The sequence below is a fragment of the Lissotriton vulgaris genome, chromosome 1_1, assembly GCF_964263255.1.
Source record: "Lissotriton vulgaris chromosome 1_1, aLisVul1.2, whole genome shotgun sequence".
NCBI lineage: Eukaryota > Metazoa > Chordata > Amphibia > Caudata > Salamandridae > Lissotriton > Lissotriton vulgaris.
The window spans coordinates 39,618,292-39,643,463 of NC_141685.1; the positions used below are offsets into that span (position 1 = coordinate 39,618,292).

At 45.2% G+C, this 25,172-nt stretch overlaps 1 protein-coding gene across 2 annotated transcripts in view; it reads right to left on the reverse strand.

Moving 5' to 3' along the window:
* LOC147737108 (uncharacterized) overlaps positions 1-25,172 on the reverse strand; it is a 96,085-nt gene that overhangs the window by 16,259 nt on the left and 54,654 nt on the right. For both annotated transcript variants that reach the window (XM_086963899.1, XM_086963892.1), the window contains 2 exons: positions 22,787-22,888; positions 12,898-13,008 (listed from right to left, as the gene is read on the reverse strand). In XM_086963899.1, coding sequence (XP_086820025.1) covers positions 12,898-13,008; positions 22,787-22,888 — 213 coding nt within the window. The remainder of the gene's footprint in view (positions 1-12,897; positions 13,009-22,786; positions 22,889-25,172) is intronic.

Sequence of the window (25,172 nt, forward strand, 5' to 3'; positions counted from 1 at the left end):
TCCTCTATGTCTGTCTTCTTTTCGGAGTTCTTTTTCGGCACGTTTATGGGATTCTTTACGCCATAATTCTATGGCATCTTTCTGTGATTGTCTGGCTTTCTTTCTCCATAGTGCTTCTTCTACTTTCAGGATGCACTCGGCATCCCACGTTCCTGTAACGGGCCACCTGTGTCTTTCTTCTAGGTGCTTAGTATAATCGGCCCATAAATCTAGATACAGTATGGCGTCTATGCCATGCTTATGGTACATGAAATTTCCAGGCGTGTCCCTAGGGGGGATAGGAATTTCTTCCTCTAGTATCCCTTTCCTAGTTCCTATCTGCTTTAACTTATTGAAGAACGGCACCTTATTTACTTAGTACTTGGATACTCAATCCTTGCTACTTAACTCTGAACACAACTAGTTACACAAAAACACAATAATGTACATCAAACAGTCACTCATACTATGACATTAATCACATGAGACATTTGGAACACATATGACTACCCTCGATACTGGATGTACTGCTAAACAGCACAGATACACTGCTGAGAACAGTGCAAGAACTTGAATGCTAGATATACTGCTAAACAGTACAGATACACTGTCTAAAACAGTGCAGACCGTGTTTGTGTACCCAAACCCGTCTTTACCGGATACATAATAATGTACCCGTCTAGATGCGTCCCCAGCAATGGTACTCACCGGGAAGCACGGAATCGGAAGGCCTCGGAAAACTCGACTGGACTGGACCGGACTGAACTCGACTCGATACGTGAATACTTCGGAACTGGTGGGCCTCTTGACACCTCGGACCTTGCTTCTTTCGGCTAGGCTCTGGTCGGGATCCTCCGCACTCCTCACCGCCTCGTCTGGGTGCTGATCGCAGTCTCCGTCACCTCCGTGGGCCAGAGGGAGATACAGGAAATCCTGCGGGTACGCGTAGTTCCGTCTTGACTTATGGCAGGGGGCAAAGGTTGCAACGCACCAACCGGCGCGTAAGGTGGGGGAGGGGTCCCTATTCGGGCGCCAAAATAATGTGGTAAATATTTGATTTACCGTCCTAATTTCTATGCAGGTAAGTACTTAAACAAAAATAACTCAATCGGAAAGAAAGAGGCAGAGTCCGTGGTGTTAGAGTTCTTAGGGGTTTTATTCCTTAAAAAGGAATGGTTATGGTACCGGATATCATGTTCCTGCCACCGCTGGGGTGCAGGAAGGGATAGAGCAACATTTTATTGACAATACATAGCTTATATACTTAAATCATATAATAGAAACCAATACAGTAGGCGTAACAGCTGAGAGAAACAAGATAAGAGCACACACGTGGTAGTGATACGTAATTAGAAGGCGTGAACTAGGCATGAACATAGAGGCGTGTGCTAGAAACGTCATATGTAAGTGTCACAAGTGGATGGCTACATAGCAGAATCTTGCAATGTCAGCAGAAATCTGAGGTCTGGATGCGCGCGCAGCTGCATGACGTGTGATTGACGTGAAACTTGAGGGTGCAGGGGACTTGACATTTACACTAGCGGAAAGAGACAGAAGTCTGGCATGTCAGATCAACTCGTACCTCTATCATATCTGATATCTGATGTTTAGGAACCATATTATCTAGAAGGAAAAGGTCTCTGGGGCAGAAGCTATTCTATACTGACTGTGAGTGCGTGTATAAGCGTCTAAGTGTCTGCATGAGATGCGAGGGGGCATGGGCCTACCATGGTAACAGAGGCTATGAATTACTTGCACGGAGACAGTGAGGCCGGGCCCTTTGCTCTGCAGCTGGGGGGATGTTTACTTAAACTAGTAGGTAGGAATGCATTTTCGAGGAGCGGAACAGATAATGCGAAGGTTGAATACAGTCTTGGCAGGCAGCAGGCTGAGCTAAGCGCCGTGAGCCGCGCAGGGAGTAAGGCAGAGGTCACGGGTACAGAGGCCGGCCCAGGCTGAGGCATCTCAGAGTCAGAAGGCAGAAAAGGCTTGATGGCAGAATTCAGGGCCTACTTCGCCTGGGCTGGAAAACGTGTAAAGTATACCACAAAAAGACGTTGGCATAGCATACTTAGGAACGGAATATTCAACCCATTCAGGGTGGATCTGAAAGAGGACATGTTAACGTTGGACGCAAATGTATTTGCGTCTTCATAGCTGGCACAGGAGGGAAGTTACATGCACTTTAAGCTGGTACATGGAGACGGTGGGGTACACGTTAGGGAACATTTGACCATAAAATTTATATTTCCTCAGGATGACAGCTGTCAAAATGTAAAGAATTGTTCCTGTCTCGACTCTTTGTGTATACATCTGTCTCAATTCTGTTGTTTTTGCATGTCACTAGTACATCTTGGAATGAAATACTTTCTGTGCTGACCGAATGTGTGACTTGAATGTGGTCGTCTATATTGTTGATGAATGTAATAAAGTCCTTAATCTCATCTAGAGGCCCTTTCCATATGAGAAAGATGTCATCAATATAGCGCCAAAATCTCAGGATCTTCTCATTTCATCTCGGGTTGGATAGGATGTTGTCCAGTTCCAGACGATGCATAAACAATTTAGCTTAGCTGGGAGCCGCACAATTGCCCATAGATGATTCGGCTAATTGTAAGAAAAAGTCGTTGTTCCAGGTAAAGTAACTATGATTTAAGGTGTATTGAAGTAGTTCTAAGAGGAAGATCTTTAATTCTTGTCTGATGTTGTGTTTGATTAGAAACAATTCAATTCCTTCTATGCCTCTGTTGTGCGGATTGGATGTTTAGAACGCACATACATCGATGGTGAATAAAGTTATTGTCATGGTAGGATCCAAAGTGGTGCCGTTTAATCTGGTTACGAAATCGGTTGTGTCGCACATGTAAGTAATTAATTGTTTAACTTTTGGTTGTAGATGTTTGTCTAAGTACCTTCCAATTGGTTCATGGATGGATCCCTTCGTAGACACAATTGGACGGAACAGTGTTTTTTTAGAATCCTTGTGTATTTTGGGAAGAATATGCAAACTGGGGCTCCACAGGTATTCTTGTATCAAATATTTTTTGTCCTTATCAGTGATCACACCCATTGAGCAGGCATTCTCCACAAAGGTTATTAATATTTTAGCAAATTCCCTTGTTGGATCCTGGGGTAGTTTCATGTATAAATCAACATTGTGTACATGTTCACTAACACTCCTTTGGTAGAAGTCTGAATCCATTATTACGAGTGCACCTCCTTTGTCAGCTTTGCAGCAAACTATATTCTGATTGTTGACAATTTGATTGATCGCTTGCCTTTCTCTGATGGTAAAATTGGTGTTTTTGTAACAGGTTTCTTAAACAGTTCCTTAATTTCGTTCATTGTGATGGTCTCATACGAGTCAAATATTTTTTGACTAACTGGTGCCATGAATGAGCTTTTGCTCCTTAAGCCCATATGAGTGTCTCCAGTTTCTCCTGTGGACTCGGGGGCCATATTGGTGAAAAAATGTTTAAGTCTGATGTTCCTCATGACTTTAAATAAGCTGGCTTCGGTTTCAGGCTCATTTGATTGATACGTTGGTACAAATGACGTGCCACGTTGTAGTGTGGCTATTTGACAATGGGTCAGTGTTTCCTTGGATATGTTAATGATTAGGTTCTTTTAACAATGCACCTTCCCTATTATAAACTTTGACACACGCATTCTAAAATGCAGAGTACTATTTTTGAAACCGTACACAAAAGAATGCCATATACTACATACCACTCACTATTTCCTAGGTCTACACAGACATATAATCACTTACACTGGTAGTTATTCATCAATACAGGACTATAATATGCACTCATACATCTATACATGCAGTCACACTCTGCCACTCATCCATAGAGTTACTCACACACCTAGTTAGTAAAGCAAAGAATCAACTACATACCTATTTGCTCATGTATACAGTTATACACACCAACTTTGTTATTTTTAGACATACTACTTCACTTATTTATACAGATACTGACACATATACTGTGTTATACAATCACTGATAGAATCACTTATTTAGCCACACACTCTTCAAATAACTTCGTGTCACTTATACTCATTTATATACTCCAACACTCACATATAGTGCCTTAAAACATATGTAGTTATTCACAGATATACCACTGAGACATTCATTCACTCACCAACACACCCATACGCACACTAACTCACCCATACAGCCCTTCCCAGATGCACTTTATAATCCATGCAACCACTGAATCACCCACTTAGACATCTATGCACAGACTCATACACCCCCCTCCACGCACCCCCACACAGACACTCAGGGACTCATAGAGATACTCAGACTACAAATCAATAACTTATATAGACACTCCTGTAGTTATTCAGCAACCCATGCAGTTGCTTACACACCAACGGAGACTAACACAGATTTTTACACTGTTTAGTCACTAACCCATGCATTCAGTAAGACACGTTCAATTACTCACTTGTACAGTCAGTCACACACCTACTAAATAATCTCTTAAGGTATTTGTAAATGCATTCATTCTTCAATACACTTTGGCATATATATATATACATATATATATAAAACATATTTAACCTTTACAGAAACACACAGTCACTGGATGTGAGATGTCATCAGTGATGTCATCATTGATGTCACTGACCATGTCATGAGTGATGTAATATGTGACATCATCAGCAGTACATTGCGGTCATGCGAGTTATAGTTAGCTCAACTAACCAGAACAGGCGAATTTCTCTGGTTTTATATGAGTGAAATGTCCAACTAACTATAAGGTCCATGAAACCTATGTTTTTTTTCAGTGAATTTCTAAGGTTCTTTAAATGCTAATTCCTAACTATAACTTCTGTAAACCCTATGGTTATATATATATATATATATATATATATATATATATATATATATATATATATATCAGTCAAGTACCAGATTCCCAAACAGTGAAGTGGACCACATGGAAGCTTCTTTAGAAAAACACGAGGTTTATTCACAACTTGCTCGTGACATCAGAACATGGTTGCAGCCTCAGTAATGTTTGTAGCCAAACGCGTTTCGGGATCACCATCTCCCTTCTTCGGTGGCGTTGAGTGAATGCAAGCGATCTCGCTCTTTTGGAGTGTTTGGTAAAACGCCTGCCCCTGGGCGGGGGCGTGGCCATACCTACGGCCTTCTGGGCGTTGTAGTCCATCAATTACTTCCCAAGTGGGTAAGCGAGTTCTATTGCCAGTAAACACCGTTCATGCCCCAGTGGGTTGAGGGGGCCTCCAGCTCCTTTGGCACGCAGCTTTGTAGTTGGGGGGAAGCTGTGTGAGCGCTATTCCAGTGCGCGCTCGCACAAACACAGTTTGCAACTACAAAGCTGCGTGCCAAAGGAGCTGGAGGCCCCCTCAACCCACTGGGGCATGAACGGTGTTTACTGGCAATAGAACTCGCTTACCCACTTGGGAAGTAATTGATGGACTACAACGCCCAGAAGGCCGTAGGTATGGCCACGCCCCCGCCCAGGGGCAGGCGTTTTACCAAACACTCCAAAAGAGCGAGATCGCTTGCATTCACTCAACGCCACCGAAGAAGGGAGATGGTGATCCCGAAACGCGTTTGGCTACAAACATTACTGAGGCTGCAACCATGTTCTGATGTCACGAGCAAGTTGTGAATAAACCTCGTGTTTTTCTAAAGAAGCTTCCATGTGGTCCACTTCACTGTTTGGGAATCTGGTACTTGACTGATGTTAGCGGCTGTTCCGGTCGCGAAGAGGACCCCCGCATTCCCGTGCGGACCTGCAGCTCCACCCGGGGCTTGCGAATGGGGGGAAGCTGTGTGAGCGCTATTCCAGTGCGCGCTCGCACAAACACAGTTTGCAACTACAAAGCTGCGTGCCAAAGGAGCTGGAGGCCCCCTCAACCCACTGGGGCATGAACGGTGTTTACTGGCAATAGAACTCGCTTACCCACTTGGGAAGTAATTGATGGACTACAACGCCCAGAAGGCCGTAGGTATGGCCACGCCCCCGCCCAGGGGCAGGCGTTTTACCAAACACTCCAAAAGAGCGAGATCGCTTGCATTCACTCAACGCCACCGAAGAAGGGAGATGGTGATCCCGAAACGCGTTTGGCTACAAACATTACTGAGGCTGCAACCATGTTCTGATGTCACGAGCAAGTTGTGAATAAACCTCGTGTTTTTCTAAAGAAGCTTCCATGTGGTCCACTTCACTGTTTGGGAATCTGGTACTTGACTGATGTTAGCGGCTGTTCCGGTCGCGAAGAGGACCCCCGCATTCCCGTGCGGACCTGCAGCTCCACCCGGGGCTTGCGTATGGGGGGGAAGCTGTGTGAGCGCTATTCCAGTGCGCGCTCGCACAAACACAGTTTGCAACTACAAAGCTGCGTGCCAAAGGAGCTGGAGGCCCCCTCAACCCACTGGGGCATGAACGGTGTTTACTGGCAATAGAACTCGCTTACCCACTTGGGAAGTAATTGATGGACTACAACGCCCAGAAGGCCGTAGGTATGGCCACGCCCCCGCCCAGGGGCAGGCGTTTTACCAAACACTCCAAAAGAGCGAGATCGCTTGCATTCACTCAACGCCACCGAAGAAGGGAGATGGTGATCCCGAAACGCGTTTGGCTACAAACATTACTGAGGCTGCAACCATGTTCTGATGTCACGAGCAAGTTGTGAATAAACCTCGTGTTTTTCTAAAGAAGCTTCCATGTGGTCCACTTCACTGTTTGGGAATCTGGTACTTGACTGATGTTAGCGGCTGTTCCGGTCGCGAAGAGGACCCCCGCATTCCCGTGCGGACCTGCAGCTCCACCCGGGGCTTGCGTATGGGGGGAAGCTGTGTGAGCGCTATTCCAGTGCGCGCTCGCACAAACACAGTTTGCAACTACAAAGCTGCGTGCCAAAGGAGCTGGAGGCCCCCTCAACCCACTGGGGCATGAACGGTGTTTACTGGCAATAGAACTCGCTTACCCACTTGGGAAGTAATTGATGGACTACAACGCCCAGAAGGCCGTAGGTATGGCCACGCCCCCGCCCAGGGGCAGGCGTTTTACCAAACACTCCAAAAGAGCGAGATCGCTTGCATTCACTCAACGCCACCGAAGAAGGGAGATGGTGATCCCGAAACGCGTTTGGCTACAAACATTACTGAGGCTGCAACCATGTTCTGATGTCACGAGCAAGTTGTGAATAAACCTCGTGTTTTTCTAAAGAAGCTTCCATGTGGTCCACTTCACTGTTTGGGAATCTGGTACTTGACTGATATATATATATATATATATATATATATTTATAATATATTTATTCAAATAGCACACCTTGATCTTCAGCTTTCAACGAAAGGACACAGCACCGCTCCAGAGGTAAAGAATAAATAAATATATATATATATACATATATATACATATATGCAAGGTACAATTCTGCTCGTCACTTCAGACCACAGACAGGAAGGACCACCATACAACTTCGTGAGAGTTTAAAACGGGCTTTTATTATCCATTCTTGCAATTTCAGCAGGCATGACGCGTTTCGGGCAGGGACTGCCCTTGATCACATAACGGAAATGCAGTTGTGGTCACTTTAAATAGAGCACCCACTCAATTTTTTCTTTCATTGTGATTCCACCACGTGTTTCAACTATAGACATAGAAAATAGACTAGTCGTGTAAAGTGATAGATAACCAACATTCGGTAGCTTTCTACTGTTGTTGTAAAGCTTCAGCATGTTTCATGTGTAATGCACAGTCAGCTATGTTATATTTACAACAAACGAAATATAGCAGCATAAATGCAGTTAGTAGTTTGTGCAAAAGTAGACTTAGCAGCATGGAAATGACAATAAAAAACTAGTACAAGCATATATATACACACATTCATATAGTGTTACAATACATTATCCCATTGCAATAAATAGATAAATAACATATAAATATGTTAAAAATTCTGTTGTAAAAAGACCATATATATATATATATACAAATTAAGGTCAGATCATAATTTACATTGAATAAATATTATGATAAAAATTATGCAAATGGAAATTTTGTGGTAAAACAACTATACATCTAGTGTATCCAGTCATAGTTTTGTCCTCATGCCTTGTCTACACTACCACATCTAGATGTCGTATTGTTGTTTGTATGACCATTTAACAATAAAGTGCTAGTGCTATGCTGACCATAATACTGTCAACGACAGCTAAGTGTAATGAAAGCATTTAATCCAAATGTCAGTGTGCTGAGTGATTAAAGTGCAACCTAGATTTTTAAAGGGTTAAACAAAGTGATAAAAGGGGAAGAGAGACAAAAAAGCAAATCTAATATTGATAGCTAAAAGGATGCTTATTTAGTGTTAGTTTGATTTACATATTCTGATAACTGACATTTATTGGTGATATGATACGCTCCAATAACATATACGAGATAAGACTACATGTCAGGGTGGGATACAGGATTGATAGCATATATTACGGTTTACAGGAAAGTATGCATATCCTCCCTGTCATTAAGGCCGTTTGGATGTTTACTGTTGAGATTCAGAATATATCTGGTCTCTAACTGCCTCAATGCCTTGTCTCTGTCTCCACCACGTTTTAGCACCGGTGCCTGATCAATGACAAAATAAGTCAAACAATTCACATCTTTATTATGACTTATTTTAAAATGTCTGGCAACCGGGTAGGCTGGGTCACTGTTGATAATTGCACGAATGTGCTGTAGGATACGCATATACACAGGATTTATTGTACTTCCCACATAGCGTAAGCCGCATGTACAAGTAAGGACGTATACGGCGTATTCAGTGCGGCAGTCATATTTCCCCCTAATTGATAGTTCTTTGGTATTGAACGGGGTACTGTATGTGGTAGTATTGGCTCCAAAGTTACAAGCCCTACAAGTAGCGCATTTGCGGAAACCATTACTTGTGGGCATCCAGGTTTTAATACTGCTAGACCCAATGGGAATCTCTTTGGATAAGAGATTTTCTACGTTTCTGGATTTTTTGAATGTCACATTTGGACGGTCCGATAACGTATTTTTCATAATTGGGTCAGTGAGAACTATGGGCCAATTTTTATTCAAGATGTTACGTATTTTGCGTTCCTGTCTGCAATATGTGGTAATGAGTCTTGGGGAATTATTTTCTTCTGCTGTAATGACATTCACCTCATTGGTGCTGGGAAGCAAGGTAGTTCTAGGTCTCTCATTTGTTTTTGTCATGGCTTGCTCTAAGATCTTTTCGCTATACCCTCTCTGCCGCATACGTTTCAAGCATGACTCACTGCAAATGTTAAACTGCTCAGTTGTGCTGCAGATCCGCTTGAGACGCAGCAGTTCCCCGTAGGGTATGCTGGCTATTAGATGCCGAGGATGAGCACTTGATGCATGCAATATTGCATTACCAGCTGTTGGCTTCCTAAAAGCTGTAGTAGTTAGAGTTGCATCAATTATTTGTACCTGGACGTCTAAAAATTCTAGCATAGTAGCACTCATGTTTGAAGTAAAATGCAAGTTGAAAACATTTACATTTAATAACTCAACAAACTCCTGTGCACTCTGCATACTGCCCTTCCAAATAATAAAAACGTCGTCTATATAACGAAGCCATGCAACAACATTATTCTCAAATATGACCTTGTGTTCCTTCATGAGGACCTGCTTTTCCCAAAACCCAACATGCAAACATGCGTAGCTCGGAGAAAAGCAGGCCCCCATGGCTACCCCTTGCTTTTGTCTGTACATATTTTTTCCAAATGTAAAGTAATTATTGTCTAGGCACCATGAGATTAAAGACAATAGCATCTTATTATGCATAGCATATTCAGCAGGACGTGTATTTAGAAAATGCTCAACACCACGTAACCCACATTCGTGACGTATGCTAGTATAGAGAGACTCTATATCTAGCGTTAGTAAAATCCATTCTTCTGACCAAGATATGTTATTGAGGTACCTTAAAAAATCACCAGTGTCTTTAATATAGGAGGGCAAAGTCTTGACTAGGTCCTGTAAATAAAAGTCAATATATGAGCCCACATTCTCAGTCATGCTCCCTATCGCCGAGATTATAGGGCGTCCTGGAACAGGATTAGTGTTCTTATGGATTTTTGGTAATAAATATAGGAAGGGTACTCTTGGATGAGTCCTAAACAAGAACTTATATTCATCGTTTGATAATAGGCCCTCAGATTTCCATTTAGAAAGCTCTTTCTTAAGGTTCTCCTTCGCTTTGTTATATTTAATCCAAGTTGTAGACTCATAACATTCCTTATTATTTAATTGTCTATTGGCCTCTGAATCGTATTGCTGCTTGGGCCACAGGACCACATTGCCCCCTTTATCAGATTTTTTTACCAAGATAGAAGCATCCTTGGCTAGCTTGTTTATTAACGTGTTCAAAGAAGCTTGTCGCTGGTTTGGAATGAAGTTTCTTTTGTGATTTGTGGAACAGTGTAATTCTTTTATTTCCTCCACGACGCGGTCATGGAAGACATCGATTGAGTCTCTCGGCATCAATGGCATAAAGGTGGACTTTGGTTTGAAAGGGCTTTCCCCTGCACCCTTTTGTAATAAATTCAGTTCTTTTAATTTTACTTGTGTTGGTGCCTGGGAATTCAGCTGATCTTCATTGTTCAAACCGTGTAATGTCCATAATGCTGGTATTTCCCCGACCTGTAGGCCGGAGGAGTTGGAGGCTCCCTGGTTATTTTGTTTGTCCTCTCCCAGATTCTTTAGGGCATGAAATTTCCTGAGTTTTAATTTACGGATGAACAAAAAAAGGTCTACACGTGTTGAGGCATAATCAAAATTAGTATTTGGACAAAAGTTTAAACCCAAAGAAAGCAATTGCTCCTCTGCTTTTGTAAGCGTCATAGTACTGAGGTTCACTACCGTATTGTCACTTATTGTTTCTTCTTCCGCCAGTAGTTTTGCCGCTTTTTCGGCTTGCCTTTTGCGTTTTCTTCGGGCGGTTTTTCTGACGGTGTTCCGCCTTCGTCGGCTTGCTGCAACCATGTTCTGATGTCACGAGCAAGTTGTGAATAAACCTCGTGTTTTTCTAAAGAAGCTTCCATGTGGTCCACTTCACTGTTTGGGAATCTGGTACTTGACTGATATATATATATATATATATATATATATATATATTTATAATATATTTATTCAAATAGCACACCTTGATCTTCAGCTTTCAACGAAAGGACACAGCACCGCTCCAGAGGTAAAGAATAAATAAATATATATATATATACATATATATACATATATATATATATTCACACACACACATATATATATATATTTTTTGAGCAAGCAGTATGGGCTGCCATTGAATCCATTAGAATGTGAATAACAAGGGAAACAGCTTTTTAACCGATTGAGATAAGTTTTGCCTACATCAGTGGCAGTAGACTTGGCCCACTAGGGCACGATAGGAGTCATCCCTGTACTCAACAAGGCAGATCTATTAATGTGTATATATATATATGTGTGTGTGTGTGCATGTATACATACACACACATATATATTTATTGAGCCAGCAGTATGGACTGGCATTGAATCCATTAAGATGTGATTAACTTAAGTTTTGCCTACAAGAGAGGCAGTAGACTTGGCCCACGGGGCATGATAAGAGTCATCACTGTACTCAACAAGGCAGATCTATTAATGCATTGACTGATTTGGCAGCAGTCCTCCTTTTAACCAAAATTAGTATGCAGTGGAAAATGTATGGGACATGAACACTGATCACCCCCAGATGGAGAGAAGTAATCTGGCACGGTGAATCAGGGACACTCCAAGATGGTGCCCTGGTTGCTCGTGTGATGGACACATAGTATGTTTCAAATGTTTTACATCGGTGTAAATATATATGGTGACGTATTGTTTGCCAATGTCATCCATGACCAAGGCCATAGTGCCAACCGCATCACCAAATTGGATAGTGAATGGACACTAAAAAATTAACTGAGCACCTTGGAGTGAGCACTGTTGTTGTCCAAGGATCCGAGCTTCGTGCATATATTTATGTTCACTGGAAAAAAAACACAGTTAAAAGGTAAGTTGTGTTTGAGGCTCAAACGCGGAAAACACTGGAATTCCCAGGTATGTTTAAGAATGCACACAACACGTCAAAACTCACTTATTATGGGTAAACAAATAAAACCATATGTAAACAAATAAAACCATACCTCAAAGGCGTCACTGTCATCATGAACAACCCTCCTGCAGAAGTATCCATGTGAGGATGGACAAAGTAGGAAATCATCTCTTCGAACTAGAACGCGTCAACTGCTTCTTTGTAGCAGCGACCTTCACCTATAGCTGAAGGAGGGGTGAGCAGCACTGATCCGCGAGGGCTGAACCCATGCCAGATTTCCCTAATATCCTCATTAGGATTTTCAAATTTGGGTTAGGTCTGGCCTAGGCAGACCAACATTGGACACCTCGATCTAGTACAGCCCCTAAGCACCTAGGCAGATTATAAAGAGTTGTAATGCCGGCTTTTAAACAGAAACATTATCCACCAATTGCTTTCACATTGCAGCGCTCTGAACTATCAGGGTGCACACACAACACTTCTGCACAAACCACTGATGCCACATCCAAGAGACTGGAACATGTCTCCAATTGTAAACCTACCTGTTATCTGTTGGAATTATAAACTGGCCCCTAGCTCCTCTGCCACTTAACTAAACCTCTCATATATCGTAGCACGGGTACTAACAAGAGGGTCGTTCCTAAAGGCTGACATATGAGAATCAGAACCAGTCACCTTAAAAAGTATGAGCTAAAAAGGGTAGTCCAATTGAACACCTTGGTTCTCGCTCATTATACAAGATTTCAAAGACTTCTAAATTGTCTTCTGCACAGATTATTGAATCAATTCTAAATAGCACAATGTCGGCACCTGAAGGACTGCTCCAGCGTTCTCTTCTTCGATAGGCCTGGACAGCATTGGCCTGCATCTCTTCATCAGCATTAACACCAGCCGGTGCACTTCCACTGCCGACTACAAGCTCTGAAATGAGAAAACAGTTCTAAGCGTAGGGAAGTATTCCAGTTAAGCATGAACACCACAACTGCTCATCATGCGACAGAAACCCTTCTATGTGCTGGTTATACAATTGTTCTACAAGTAGGCGAACATCCCACAGACGCATAAACACGAGCACTACTGCTTATCACTGATGATTATATAACAGATTAAAGTGTGTGTGTTTGTGTGTGACTATCACAGTCCTAAACCCCTATTCTGCAGACTATAAAACAAATCAATGTATGTGCGAATATCGCAGTCATAAACACCCTTAACTGCTGAATATAAAACAGAGCTAAGTGTGTGTGTGTGTGTGTGTGTGTGTATCCGTGTGTGTGTGTGAATATTGCAGTCTTAAACCCACTAACTGCTGATTATAAAACAGATCAAAGTGTGTGTATGTGTGTGTGTTTGCATGTGTGAATATTGCAGAGTCATGATGCCAATAACTGCTGATTATAAAAAAGAATACAGGTATATGTGGATATCCCAGAGAGGCATAAACCCAATCACTGCGGATTATAAGTATAACTAGGGCTCCCGATTTTCAGTTTGAACTCATTTTTATACATAAATATGGACAGAAAAGCATCAAGTTTCCTATCTGTATTTTTAAATATGGGTAACATACAGAAAGAAAAATGCAACGTACCCTGTAAGCACCTGTCCTTGGCATGTAGTGCTGTAGATTCCCCTGCTGGACATACTCCTGCCATTTATTGTTTGGGTCAGATGTTGCAAGTTGTTTTTCTTCGATGAAAGCTTTTGAGTCCTGAGGTTTCAGTAACTCCTCTCGCTGTAAATGCGCCACTCACCGACATGTCACTAACTCCATTGTTAATTTACTTTTCGCCCAGCACGTTAGAGTATGTATGAAGTAGTGCGTATAGAAGTTAAGTGACCATGCAAGTAGAAAAGAAAGACATTAAAATTAAAAGATATCTGCAGCACCCACTGGCTTCCGGGAAGGTGGGTGGGCACATGTGAATCTAAAGCACTACAAGCATCGAACAGATGCTTACTGGCTAAGCACATATACTCTTCATTGCATGGGTGGCTGTAGAAACACATGCTGCGCAAAGACTGTACAGCAGTACACCCTTAAGCGGTGGCTAGACAGTGCTTGGTGCAAAGGTCTGAAACAATGTCTTGAGGACAGCTTGACCAACGCAAGCCTGCTACTTTGCCTGAACGTCCACAGTGTTTTGCAAATGTGTGCGGAGTGGACCACAGAGCAGCTCCACAGTATCAGCAATGGGTATACTGCCCAAAAGCGCCATGGTGGCTCCCTGTTTGCGAGTGGAGTGTGGCCTGGGGCGGGAAGGTAGAGCGCTTTTAGTGTCAGTATAGCAGGTCTGGCTATTACTGCCTTTGACATGGGATGGAATTATCAGGCTGGCAAAAACATACAAACAGCGATTTGGTCCTGACTGTGTAATACAAAAGAGCACGCTTAACGTCAAGTGTGTGGAGCGCCCTTTCAGCGACAGAGTCAAGTTGAGGGAAAACACTGGGAATAATATAGACAAATTAAGGTGGGAAGGGAAGACCACTTTGGACTAAACCTTACGATTGCTTCTAAGAACCACTTTGTCTTTATGAAGTTGGAAGAAAGATTATTAAAGAATGAGGGCCTGCAACTCACTGACACACCTAAGTGACGCGATTGATATGAGGAAGGCAATCTTCCAGGACAGGAACTGAATGGGGCAAGGATGCAGTGTCTCGAAAGGGAGTCCCGGGAGTTTAGTAAGGACAATTTTAAGGTTCCAAACCAGGACAAGAGAGCACCTGCAATGAAATAACATACTTAAGGCCCTCCACAAATGCTTTCACTGCAAGGATTTTGAAGAGGAGAGAATACTTTCTGTTCTGCATATATCAGCAACGGCAGCTAGATGTAGCCTGATGGATGTGCAACCCAAATCTGTTCTTTGAAGATGTAGGCAGTTACAAATAATGTCACTGGAGGGGTTGACAGATTGATGTTGTTTGGTATACAGTAGTGCACAAAACACTTCCACTTTGCAGGGTAGCAAGTGTGTGGTGGGCCTACGAGCCTCTCTTATAATTTTCATGCCCTCCAGCAGCAGACCAAGGTAATCAAACTCTAGGACCTCAGGAGCCAAATCACTAGATTGAGGCGCCTGGAGTTTGGGTACCGGACTTTGCCTTGGTCTTGAGAAAGTAGGTTTGGCCTGTTGAGGAGCTACTCAGGTGGAACAATGGATATCTCTAGCAGGGTTCAGAATCATAGTTGTCTTCCTCACCAAACGGAATAGGAGATGAGGATAAGCGTAGGCAAAGATCCGTTGCCAGTTCATCCACAGAGCACTGCCCTTGGACTGGGTGTTTAGAAACCCGTTGGCGAAGTTTTAGCATTACACGTTTTCTGCGGAGGTAAAAAGGTCTTTGTCTGGAGAGCTCCCCCTGTGGAAGTAATGAAGCTGGACTTGCGGGTGCAGTTTCCACTTGTGGGCTTGTTGCTGTGTCCTCCTGAGCAGGCCTGCAAAATTGTTCTCCACTCCGGAAGGCATTGTGCCAGGAGGTGAATGGTAGATGGTGCAACTGTAAATCTGTTGTGCAAGGGATGACAGGTTAGGTGCGAATGTGTCTCCTTGTTTATGAAGGTAGAACACGGTTGTGTAGTCTGTATGCACCACAACTACCTTGCCTTGGATCTGTTGGAGAAAAGCTGGAGTGCTAGATAAATGGTTAACAGTTAAAAGTGGTTGATGCGTAGACGCCTGCAATGAGGTGGCCAAACACATTGAACAAAGACATTGGACTCTCATATTGTTGCGATGGGCCCCCAAGCCAGCTAGCGATGTGTTCATTGTGATGGTCACCTGCAGAATTGGGTCTGCATATCGACCGCCTTGCAAAAGGTTTTTGCTGTTTCATCGTGGCAGAGAGTGAAGGGTGCTGGCATGCACCATGAAACCAAGACTGCGTAGGAGGGATCTGAGTGTGAGTCAGGCATTTTTGTCTGCTTGCGTTCTTGATCAGCCAGTCATCTAGGTAGGGGAATATGTGATTTCTCTTCCTTCGGAGGTGAGCACATACTAACGCTAAATGTTTGATAAAGACTCTCAGGCAGTAGTGACTCCGAAGGGTAGTACTGGAAGTGCGGGCCACTTACTGTGAAATGGAGGTGGCAAAAATGAGATGGATGAATCTAGATGTGGAAGTAGGTGTCCTTCAGATCAAGAATGGCCATGAACTCACCTTGCACACGTGAAAGTATTCTGGCAGGATTGATCTATGGAGAGGGTGGAGGGCGAGGATTGGCTAGAGAGTTCTGTCCTTTTTGGGAATGGGAAAGTATATGGAGTAGGCGCCTTTGCCCTGGTGGTCATGGGCACTAGCTCAATGGCTCCTTTGGACAGGAGCGCCTAAACCTCCTAGTGTAGCAGTGTAAGGGGTGTCGGTCTCAGGGTGTAGGTGCAAGGAGGAATGTTTGGTGGGGTGGCAACGAGCTCTAGGCAGTAACCGTGCTCCAGTACGGGCAAGAGTCACTGGTCAGGGGAGATCTCCTTGCAGGGAAGAAAACGCTGCAAACTTCCACCAACAGGTCTTGTGTGGTGGGGGATATAGGGTAAGCATCCTTACTGGGGTGCCTTTGCCCTTAGAGCTTAACCCCCCTAAAGGAGCCTCTTGTGAAACCCCTACAACCCTGCTGGTGATAGCTCTGTTGCTGCCTTTAGTAGGATTGGGCAGATTCCGGGCAAGTGGCTTAGAGCTGCCTTTACACTGTTGTCTCTAAAAGGAGTCCCTGCCAGAAACGACCTGCAAGGCGCCCATTGTAAGAAAGTGGCTCTGTATATACTGGACCAAAGTAAGGTGCAGTGTGCACAGAGTCCACAGCCCCCAGAGGTTTGGCAGAGGCTAAAGTTAGATATAACTTCTAAAGAGGTTGCTTGGTCGAGCAATGAGGCAGTACCAGAGGACCGTGTAAAGCATTTGATGTACACACTCATCAGCAAATGGTCTCACACACTCGAGAACTGAACTCTAGGCCAATTGTTTTGTACATAAAAATATATAGTTGTTTATTTTAGAACCACAAGTAGATATCATAAATACTTTCTCAGAATGAGATGTTGCAATTGGGTGCGTACCTCCTAGCATAGTGTACGCAGGTGGGACTGCATGTGCTGTGTTTGAGGTTGGATAGTTGCCAGTGATTGTTCCTTTAAGTGAGCGCTGTGTAGAGTTTCCGATGATAATCTCTCAATAGTGTGAGATCTATAGCTAGAGCATCTATTTTATTTTCCAGGGATCTATTCCTGCAAGCACCACATCAAGTTTACCTAGAACTGAGGCAAGATTGGAGCTGGGCACCGGATCGGAGGAGTTACATCTTTGCATCTGTGGTTTCAGCTTTGCTTAAGGGTTCAGTGGCGTATTCCGGATTTAGGCTGGCTTGCAGGTGCCAGCTCAGGCAGTGACATCCCACAGCAAGAGAAGCCCAGAGCGGCAGATGGTGTCTGGGGAGAAACAGGTGTGTAAGCCACAACAGGTCCTGGAAACAGTCTGGTATTGTGCCCTATAGGGAAGTTAGAAACAGCGGCGGCCTCCAGCCAGCGTCATCAGGTTAAGGCTCCCGCAATATTTGATTGAGGGCAGTCAGGTCCCTGACAGATACCGGTCAGGCACCTCAGAGCGGTCCATCTGTGTAGTCCACAGTGGTCTGTAAAAGACACTAGTACACCCCTGCAGATGGGGTGCACCAGAAGGGAGCCCCAGTGAAGAAAAATCAGGTAAGCAGAGATTCCATTTGGAGTCTATGTAATGTGGGCCGTTTGGCCAGAATGAGTCATGCAGGACCTACAGTCTGTGCTGCCCTGTAATACAGGCCTCCAGACCTACTGTCAACCCAAGCGCAGACCAGGTGAATCAAACAATTGCATCAGCCCCACACCCAGAGCCGTGATGAAAGGTCCCGCTGGTCCAGAGAGATGTACGCTGCCAATGTGGGGTGTTCCCCACTTGTTGATAATTACCACAGGGGGCGAATGGCTCAGGCCGTGGCAGTCGCTGCTCCAGAGGCCTTGGGACCCTGACCAACATACAGCAAGTTTTCTTCTCTGGACGAACAAGGGGAGAGTGCAGAGCAGGGAGTTGTGAGGTGGGATGAAGCGAGCCCCGCCCGCCAACAGTCTAACCAGGCCGTGCATTTCCCCAGATACCAATGGGTCACGTGGCTTCAGAGCGGGCTGCTGTTGAGAGCTACCTGTCCGTGGGCCCCACGGAGGCCGCTCATGCTGCAGCTGGTTCCCCAGCTCTGATGACAGCTTCTGCGTTCAATCAGAGGAGTCGATGGCCGACGGGTTGAGGATAAAAATGCAGATTATGGGATTGCGCCGCAGAGCTCATCTAATCCATGTCCGCCATTTTGGCCTCAATGGCCACGCCCCACAGGAAGACACTGAATTACATTATTGCATTTAATAATGCTAACTTCAGTTAGGACACAGCTAGAAATCTAATTTAAAGGCCTTTTAGTAGTCATTTCAAATCTGATTTAATGGTAGAATCAATTTTTAACAATTATACGGAAAGGCTACTTTTAGAAAGCTATCTTTTAACCACCTTAAGCCTCTGAAGGCCTATGTGCATGAGTTCCAGCTTTCACCTGGCAGTTGAATAGCCTCCGTGATGAAGTGTGAAATTTTCTCCCTGAGCAGGACAAAGGCCTTGGGTGTGGGTTGGTGTTTCTGTTCCTTTGGCAGAATGACTATCTGAGGTTTGTCCAGGAACTAAGTTCACTTCCAAGAGTCTTACCCTACCACAGACAAAAGTCAGCTGACACCTTGGCATGGCACTTCTGTGTAAGCATGGGCTGAAAATTCGTTCCGCTCGCGGAATTTGAGGATTTTCTGCAAATCTCGCGAAATTCGCGGTAAAATCTGCGAATCAGCGGGGACGAATTTTCAGCCAAGCACTTACAGGGTTACAGCAGCAGGTGCAAAAGTTGAAGCTACTTTTTTGTAACCTTTTACAAAAGGGTTACAAAGAAATTAACTTCAACTTGGGCACCTGCTGCTGTAAGCCTGTAAGTGCTTCCTGGCGCCTCGTTGCCTACTTGCAACTATTCTCTGACCCTGCTCTGACCCTTGAAGCAGGGTCAGAGAATAGTTACAAGTAGGCAATGAGGCGCCTGTCACGAAAATTAAACCTCAACAGGAAGCACTGACATATATAAAAACAAGCATTTGCAATGCATTTGCAATGCAATAGGTCTCGCATTAGGAAAGTTTGAGCTATTGGTCTTGTAAATGACAATTTTTTTTATTTATGTGTTGGTTTTGAAAATATGCAGTGGCAGTGGTGAACCAGAGGGTGGCAGTGATGAACCAGAGGGTGACAGTGATGAACCAGAGGGTGGCAGGGGTGAACCAGAGGGTGACAGTGCTGAACCAGAGGGTGGCAGTGTTAAACCAGAGGGTGGCAGGGGTGACCCAGAGGGTGGCAGGGGTGACCCAGAGGGTGGCAGGGGTGAACCAGAGAGTGGCAGGGGTGAACCAGAGGGTGGCAGGGGTGAACCAGAGGGTGGCAGTGATGAACCAGAGGGTGGCAGTGATGAACCAGAGGGTAGCAGTGGTGAACCAGAGGGTGGCATGGGTGAACCAGAGGGTGGCAGTGGTGAACCAAAGAGTGGCAGTGGTGAACCAGAGGGTGGCAGTGCTGAACCAGAGGGTGGCAGTGGTTAACCAGAGGTTGGCAGTGGTTAACCAGAGGTTGGCAGTGGTGAAAGAGGTGCTGTGATGAACCAGAGGGTGGCAGTCGTGAACCAGAGGGCGGCAGTGGTGAACCAGAGGGCGGCAGTGGTGAACCAGAGGGTGACAGTGCGAACCAGAGGGTGGCAGGGGTGAACCAGAGGGTGCTGGGATGAACCAGAGGGTGGCAGTGGTGAACCAGAGGGTGGCAGGGGTGAACCAGAGGGTAGCAGTGGTGAACCAGAGGGTGGCAGTGCTGAACCAGAGGGTGACAATGGTTAACCAGAGGGTGACAGTGGTTAACCAGAGGGTGGCAGTGGTGAACCAGAGGTGCTGTGATGAACTAGAGGGTGGCAGTCGTGAACCAGAGGGTGGCAGTGGTGAACCAGAGGGTGACAGTGCTGAACCAGAGGGTGGCAGGGGTGAACAAGAGAGTGGCAGTGCTGAACCAGAGGGTGGCAGTGGTGAACCAGAGGGTGGCAGTGGTGAACCAGAGGGTGGCAGGGGTGAACCAGAGGGTGGCAGTGGTGAACCAGAGGGTGGCAGTGGTGAACCAGAGGGTGGCAGGGGTGAACCAGAGGGTGGCAGGGGTGAACCAGAGGGTGGCAGTGGTGAACTAGAGGGTGGCAGTGGTGAACCAGAGGGTGGCAGTGGTGAACCAGAGGGTGCTGTGCCCATACACGACTGCATGGATAACTTCACCATGCAAGCGGCCCGCGAACACGCAAAAAGCCCCGCAAACACGCAAAAAACCCTGCGAACACGCAAAAAACCCTGCGAAACAAGCAAAAAAACAAAAATCCGCAAATTCGCACGAATTCGCGTATTTTGCGGATTGCGAATTTGATTTTGCGCTAATTCACGGAACGGGAATTCGCAAATTTCGCCCATACTTACTTCTGTGTTCCCTTAGTCAGGAAGCCTCCAATTCCAAACCCCCAGACCTGGGTTAGAGGGACCACAGAGAAAGGATTGTTCATTTTCCTGCCCACACCTCTGGGGAGGGCACACAGGCTCTGCACAGGGGAAGAAAGGTTTTGTCCCCTTGCATTTAGGCAGAGAGAAGCACTGTGGGATTGCTTGCTGTGGGGCAGCAATCACACCCCCACCAACAGGCTGGTGCCGGGTATAAATGCCTATTTTCAGAACACTACTGGACATATGGAAGATCAGAACCAGAAGAGGACTGAACTTGCAGTCTGGGACCTGAGAAGAGCCTAGAAGACTGAACCTGCTGTCCCTCTTGAACCCAGGACAAAGAAGCTGACCTCCTGTTCAAGCTACAGGGACATGAAAAGCTACAAGAGGCCTTTACTGCAACTGCCCAGCTGACCAGTTCCAACTGGACCTGCCCTGGTCCGTGCGGTTAGATGATTCTCCTGAAGTGAGTCTTGAACCCCAAGGTCTGTCCTGGAACCCTTGGTTTTATTAAAGTGTACCTAACATATCCTGAAAACTTGAACCCAGAAACCTTTTGGATCTAAAGACATCTGCGGTGCTGGGACCAACCTGTCAAGCTGTTCCGACGAAAGTGCATTCCAGCTGGCCTTAGGATGCAGGTTGTTCCCACTTGGAAAACCTCTGCAGCAGCAAATCCAGTTCAGTAGAGTCTGTTCGGGATGGTATCTGGCCTTGTGGAACACTTTTCGGCTAGAGCCTGCAGCCTCGTCTCGCTGGAAGAATCCAAGCTCCAAAAAAGTGACTAAGTCAGAACGTAGAAATCTTCCTAGGGCAAAGGCGCCAATAGTATCCAGCAGGCAAGGGAGCTTCACTGGGTGCAGAATTCAAATTTCTCTGGGTCTCAGATTTACTGCCAAAAGGCAACGGCTTCACCAGAACCTTGTCCAGCAGCTATTCATTGCCGTGAAGCTCTCTGTAGGTACAGCCTGCAGTCTTGTCCCACTGAGCATTTTTGACTTCCAGTTCAGAGATTAAGTCGGAAGGTAAATATTCCAACCGGGAAAACTTTGTTCCTGTACCCAACCCACGCTTCCTCCAGAAATGGTTGAGCCAGGACACATTTTGATAACATTCACCTGTAATTCCTTCGCTAGAACAAAAATAACTTGTTGGGTGAAATTCATTCAATGTTGTCAAATTAAAAAGGTCTTTCAATAAAGATCCTCTAGTTCCTCTGGGTCCATCTATACTTAAGCCTTCTTGACTTTGTCTAAGAAAGACTGAACTATTCCAGCAAAGCAGGAGTAAGTTGATTGTAAGGACGAAGACGAAATATAATATTCGCCAACCAGGAATACAACTGAGTGTAACTCAAACTGCGCACAGAAAAATGGCCTTGTAGTCTGAAGGCTATTCTTACATAAAAGAGTTCTTAAACATCGAAAAATGTCAGTGATCAATTCAGAACTTAAATGGCTCAGAGTCCATAATAAGAGGTCTTCTTTCAATACACGCCATATTCATGTGTAAGCAATCTGTTTCAAAGGCAGAGTAATTCCGGTCAGACTATGACAAAACATGAGATGGATAAAAGACAAAATGTTCTTGATCCAGTACAGCACAGCCTAAATGGCATCTATAAAACTGCCACTTACCCTTGATTACATTTTTGCCAATGACAAGAAAATTAAGTGACTCGTACCAGGACAAATACAAATTGGGGTTTCCTACATTAAGTCTCTACTTTAGTCTTTTAGTGCAACTGTCAGAAATAGAAATGAGAATCTGTATCGAAGCTGAAGTTGTTCCATATGTTACGTTCAATTTGTTGATACAATATCCGCATTTTATCTATTTCATACGTTAGCCTCATTGCAAATGTTTCTCATATCTCTCCTCACCATTTCTTGACCTAGGGCGTTTTGTAGACATCTGGTATTATGTACTGAGTCCTTGGTGATGGCCTTCAGCGCTGTAGCAGGTGGAGGGACAGTTTCCTTTCGAAGTTTATGAATGGGACACACTCCAGGGCATACTAATCTTGCCCTATTACCAATAAAAGTGGATAGATTGAATCTCTTTTTATTGCCATCTGATACTGTTTGACTTGGAGCATCCATGCAGACGAGTTCACTCACCTGCACCGCTGGGTATGCGCTCTCTTCTCTCGGAGTCTAGGTGATGGATAGAGTACGAGTCATCCTCCGTTTTAATTTTCGGTGAACCAATTGATGCAATATCTGCAAACCCAGCAATAAAAAAGGAAGTACAGCACAAATGAATGGTTGGGAGAAACAGGTTCTTTGTTCTTCAAGTTGTTAAATACAATTATTAACAAGGAATAATAATCAGTGTTGGAAGATCCAATAACGGAAAATGTTGATCTTTCACCCCAACAATTATTTATTTTATACTGGACGTATTTTTTGTTGAGCTGTGCAAGCACATATTTTTGAATCATTTTGGTGAGGAGCGTGAGGTTAGTGATAAGTCTGCTATTGTTCGGGTCGGCATCCGGCTTTTTGAGAAGGGGGGTGACTTGGCAGAGTTTGATGGAGGCCGGCATGGAGCCGCACAATAGGGAGGAGTTCATGATTTTGGTCCATACAGGTGAGATGATGCGGCTGAGATTGTTTGCAAGTGCCGCAGGGGTGGGGTCAGGGATGTGTGATGCCGGCTTCATGCTGAGGTTGATGGACTGTGAGGTTGTTGGTTCAATAGGTTGCTCTAGCTGGGCAGTGGAGGAGTGCCATGTGTCAATCAATTAATCCAATCAGGGGTTTTTAAAGCATGACTACTCACCCGTGAGGGCCTCAATGCACTGGTGGGGGGTGTGGGGGGGGGGCTGGTCCTCCTGGGTGTGGAGGATCATTGAAAGAGCCAGGTCTTGGCAGCAAGGAAGAAGAAGGAACTTCCTCCAGTCCTGGTTTTGTTGATCCTGGGAACGGAGGCTAGGGCGCGATAGGCAGACGGGAGTTGTCTGGCGGGTACGAGGAATGCTAGGCGGTGGTCAAGGTATGCTAGTCCTATGTTGTGGAGTGCTTTGTAGGCATGTGTGAGGAGTTTGAAGATGATTCTCTTGTTGACTGGGAGCCAGCGGAGTTGTCGGAGGTGTTATGTGATGAGGCTGCAGCAGGAGATGTCAAGAACCAGTCTGGCGGCTGCGATTTGAACATTGTGTAGTTTCTTGAATTGTTTCTGGGGGATGCTGGCGTGAAGTGTGTTTCTGTAGTCAAATCTGCTGGTGATGAGTGCATGGGTGACGGTCTTACTGGATTCTATGGGGATCCAACGGAATGTCCTTCGAAGCAGCCGCCAGAGTGTATAGAAGCAGGGTGAGGAAACTGAGTCGATTTGGCGGTTCATTGAGAGCAATGAGTTCAGTATGATTCCAAGGTTGAGTGCGTGGTCCGTAGGGATGGGTGGAGGTCCCAGATCAACTGGCCACCAGGAGTCATCCCAGTCTGTAGTGGTGGGACCCAGGTTGAGCACTTCAGTCTTGTCCGAGTTGAGCTTGAGGCAGCTGTCTTTCATCCAGGTGGCGAGACTCTTCGTTCTGCTCTGGAAGTTTGTTCTGGCGGTTGTGGGTTCGTTGGTGAGGATCAGCTGAGTGTCATCCAAGTAGGAGACTATGTTGAGTCTGTGGCTTCAGATGATGTCTGTGAGGAGGACCATGTAGACGTTGAAGAGGGTGGGGCTCACGGAGAAACCCTGCGGCACTCTGCAGCTGATCTCTGTAGGTTCTGAAAGGAATGGGGGTAGTCTGACTCGCTGTGTCCGGCCGGCGAGGAAGGAGAGCATCCAGTCCAGTGTCTTATCGCGTATGCTGGCGTTTTGGAGTCTCATGATTATGGTTCAGTGGGAGACTGTGTTGTAAGTGGCCAAGGGGTCCAGTAAGATGAGAGCTGCGCTCTCGTGTCGGTCGAGAAGGGTGCGGATGTCATCGGTGGCAGCGAGGAGTGCCGTCTCCGTGCTGTGGTTGCTTCGGATGCCGGATTGGGAGGAGTCCAGGACGTGGGATGTGTAGGGGAAGAATGATTCTGATAATCAAACTGTACCGTTCGGTTGTCTGGCAAGAGGGGGCTGAAAGGAGTGGAGTTAGTGCAAGCAGGATTTAGAGTAGACTGATTCGTGGGTGGAGGTGAGGGTGCATGGATTAGTTCTCTAGTAGAGGGTGAGGGGACTTGGCTCTCCAATGTAGGGGGGTGGAGGTGCAACCAGATGGCATGGCGGCACAGAGCTAAGGGAAGTGGCGATCAAAGAGGGTTAGGTTTTGTTTAGAGGCATGGACTAGGATGTTCCAGTTTTTGTAGATGGTCATAGACAATTCTCCGTTGACATTCTGGGAAGGGGATACAGTGAGCTTAGTTCCGTAAGGGACATTGGTAGTGCCAATTATGCAAGGTGCTGTTGGACATCTCTCTCCATTTAGCGGGTTTCATAGTATAGAAGATGAAGTCAGTTTTAAGGCCTCCGTGTTGAAGACTGTAGAAGATGTCAGTTATTAGTGTCTATTTATTTAAT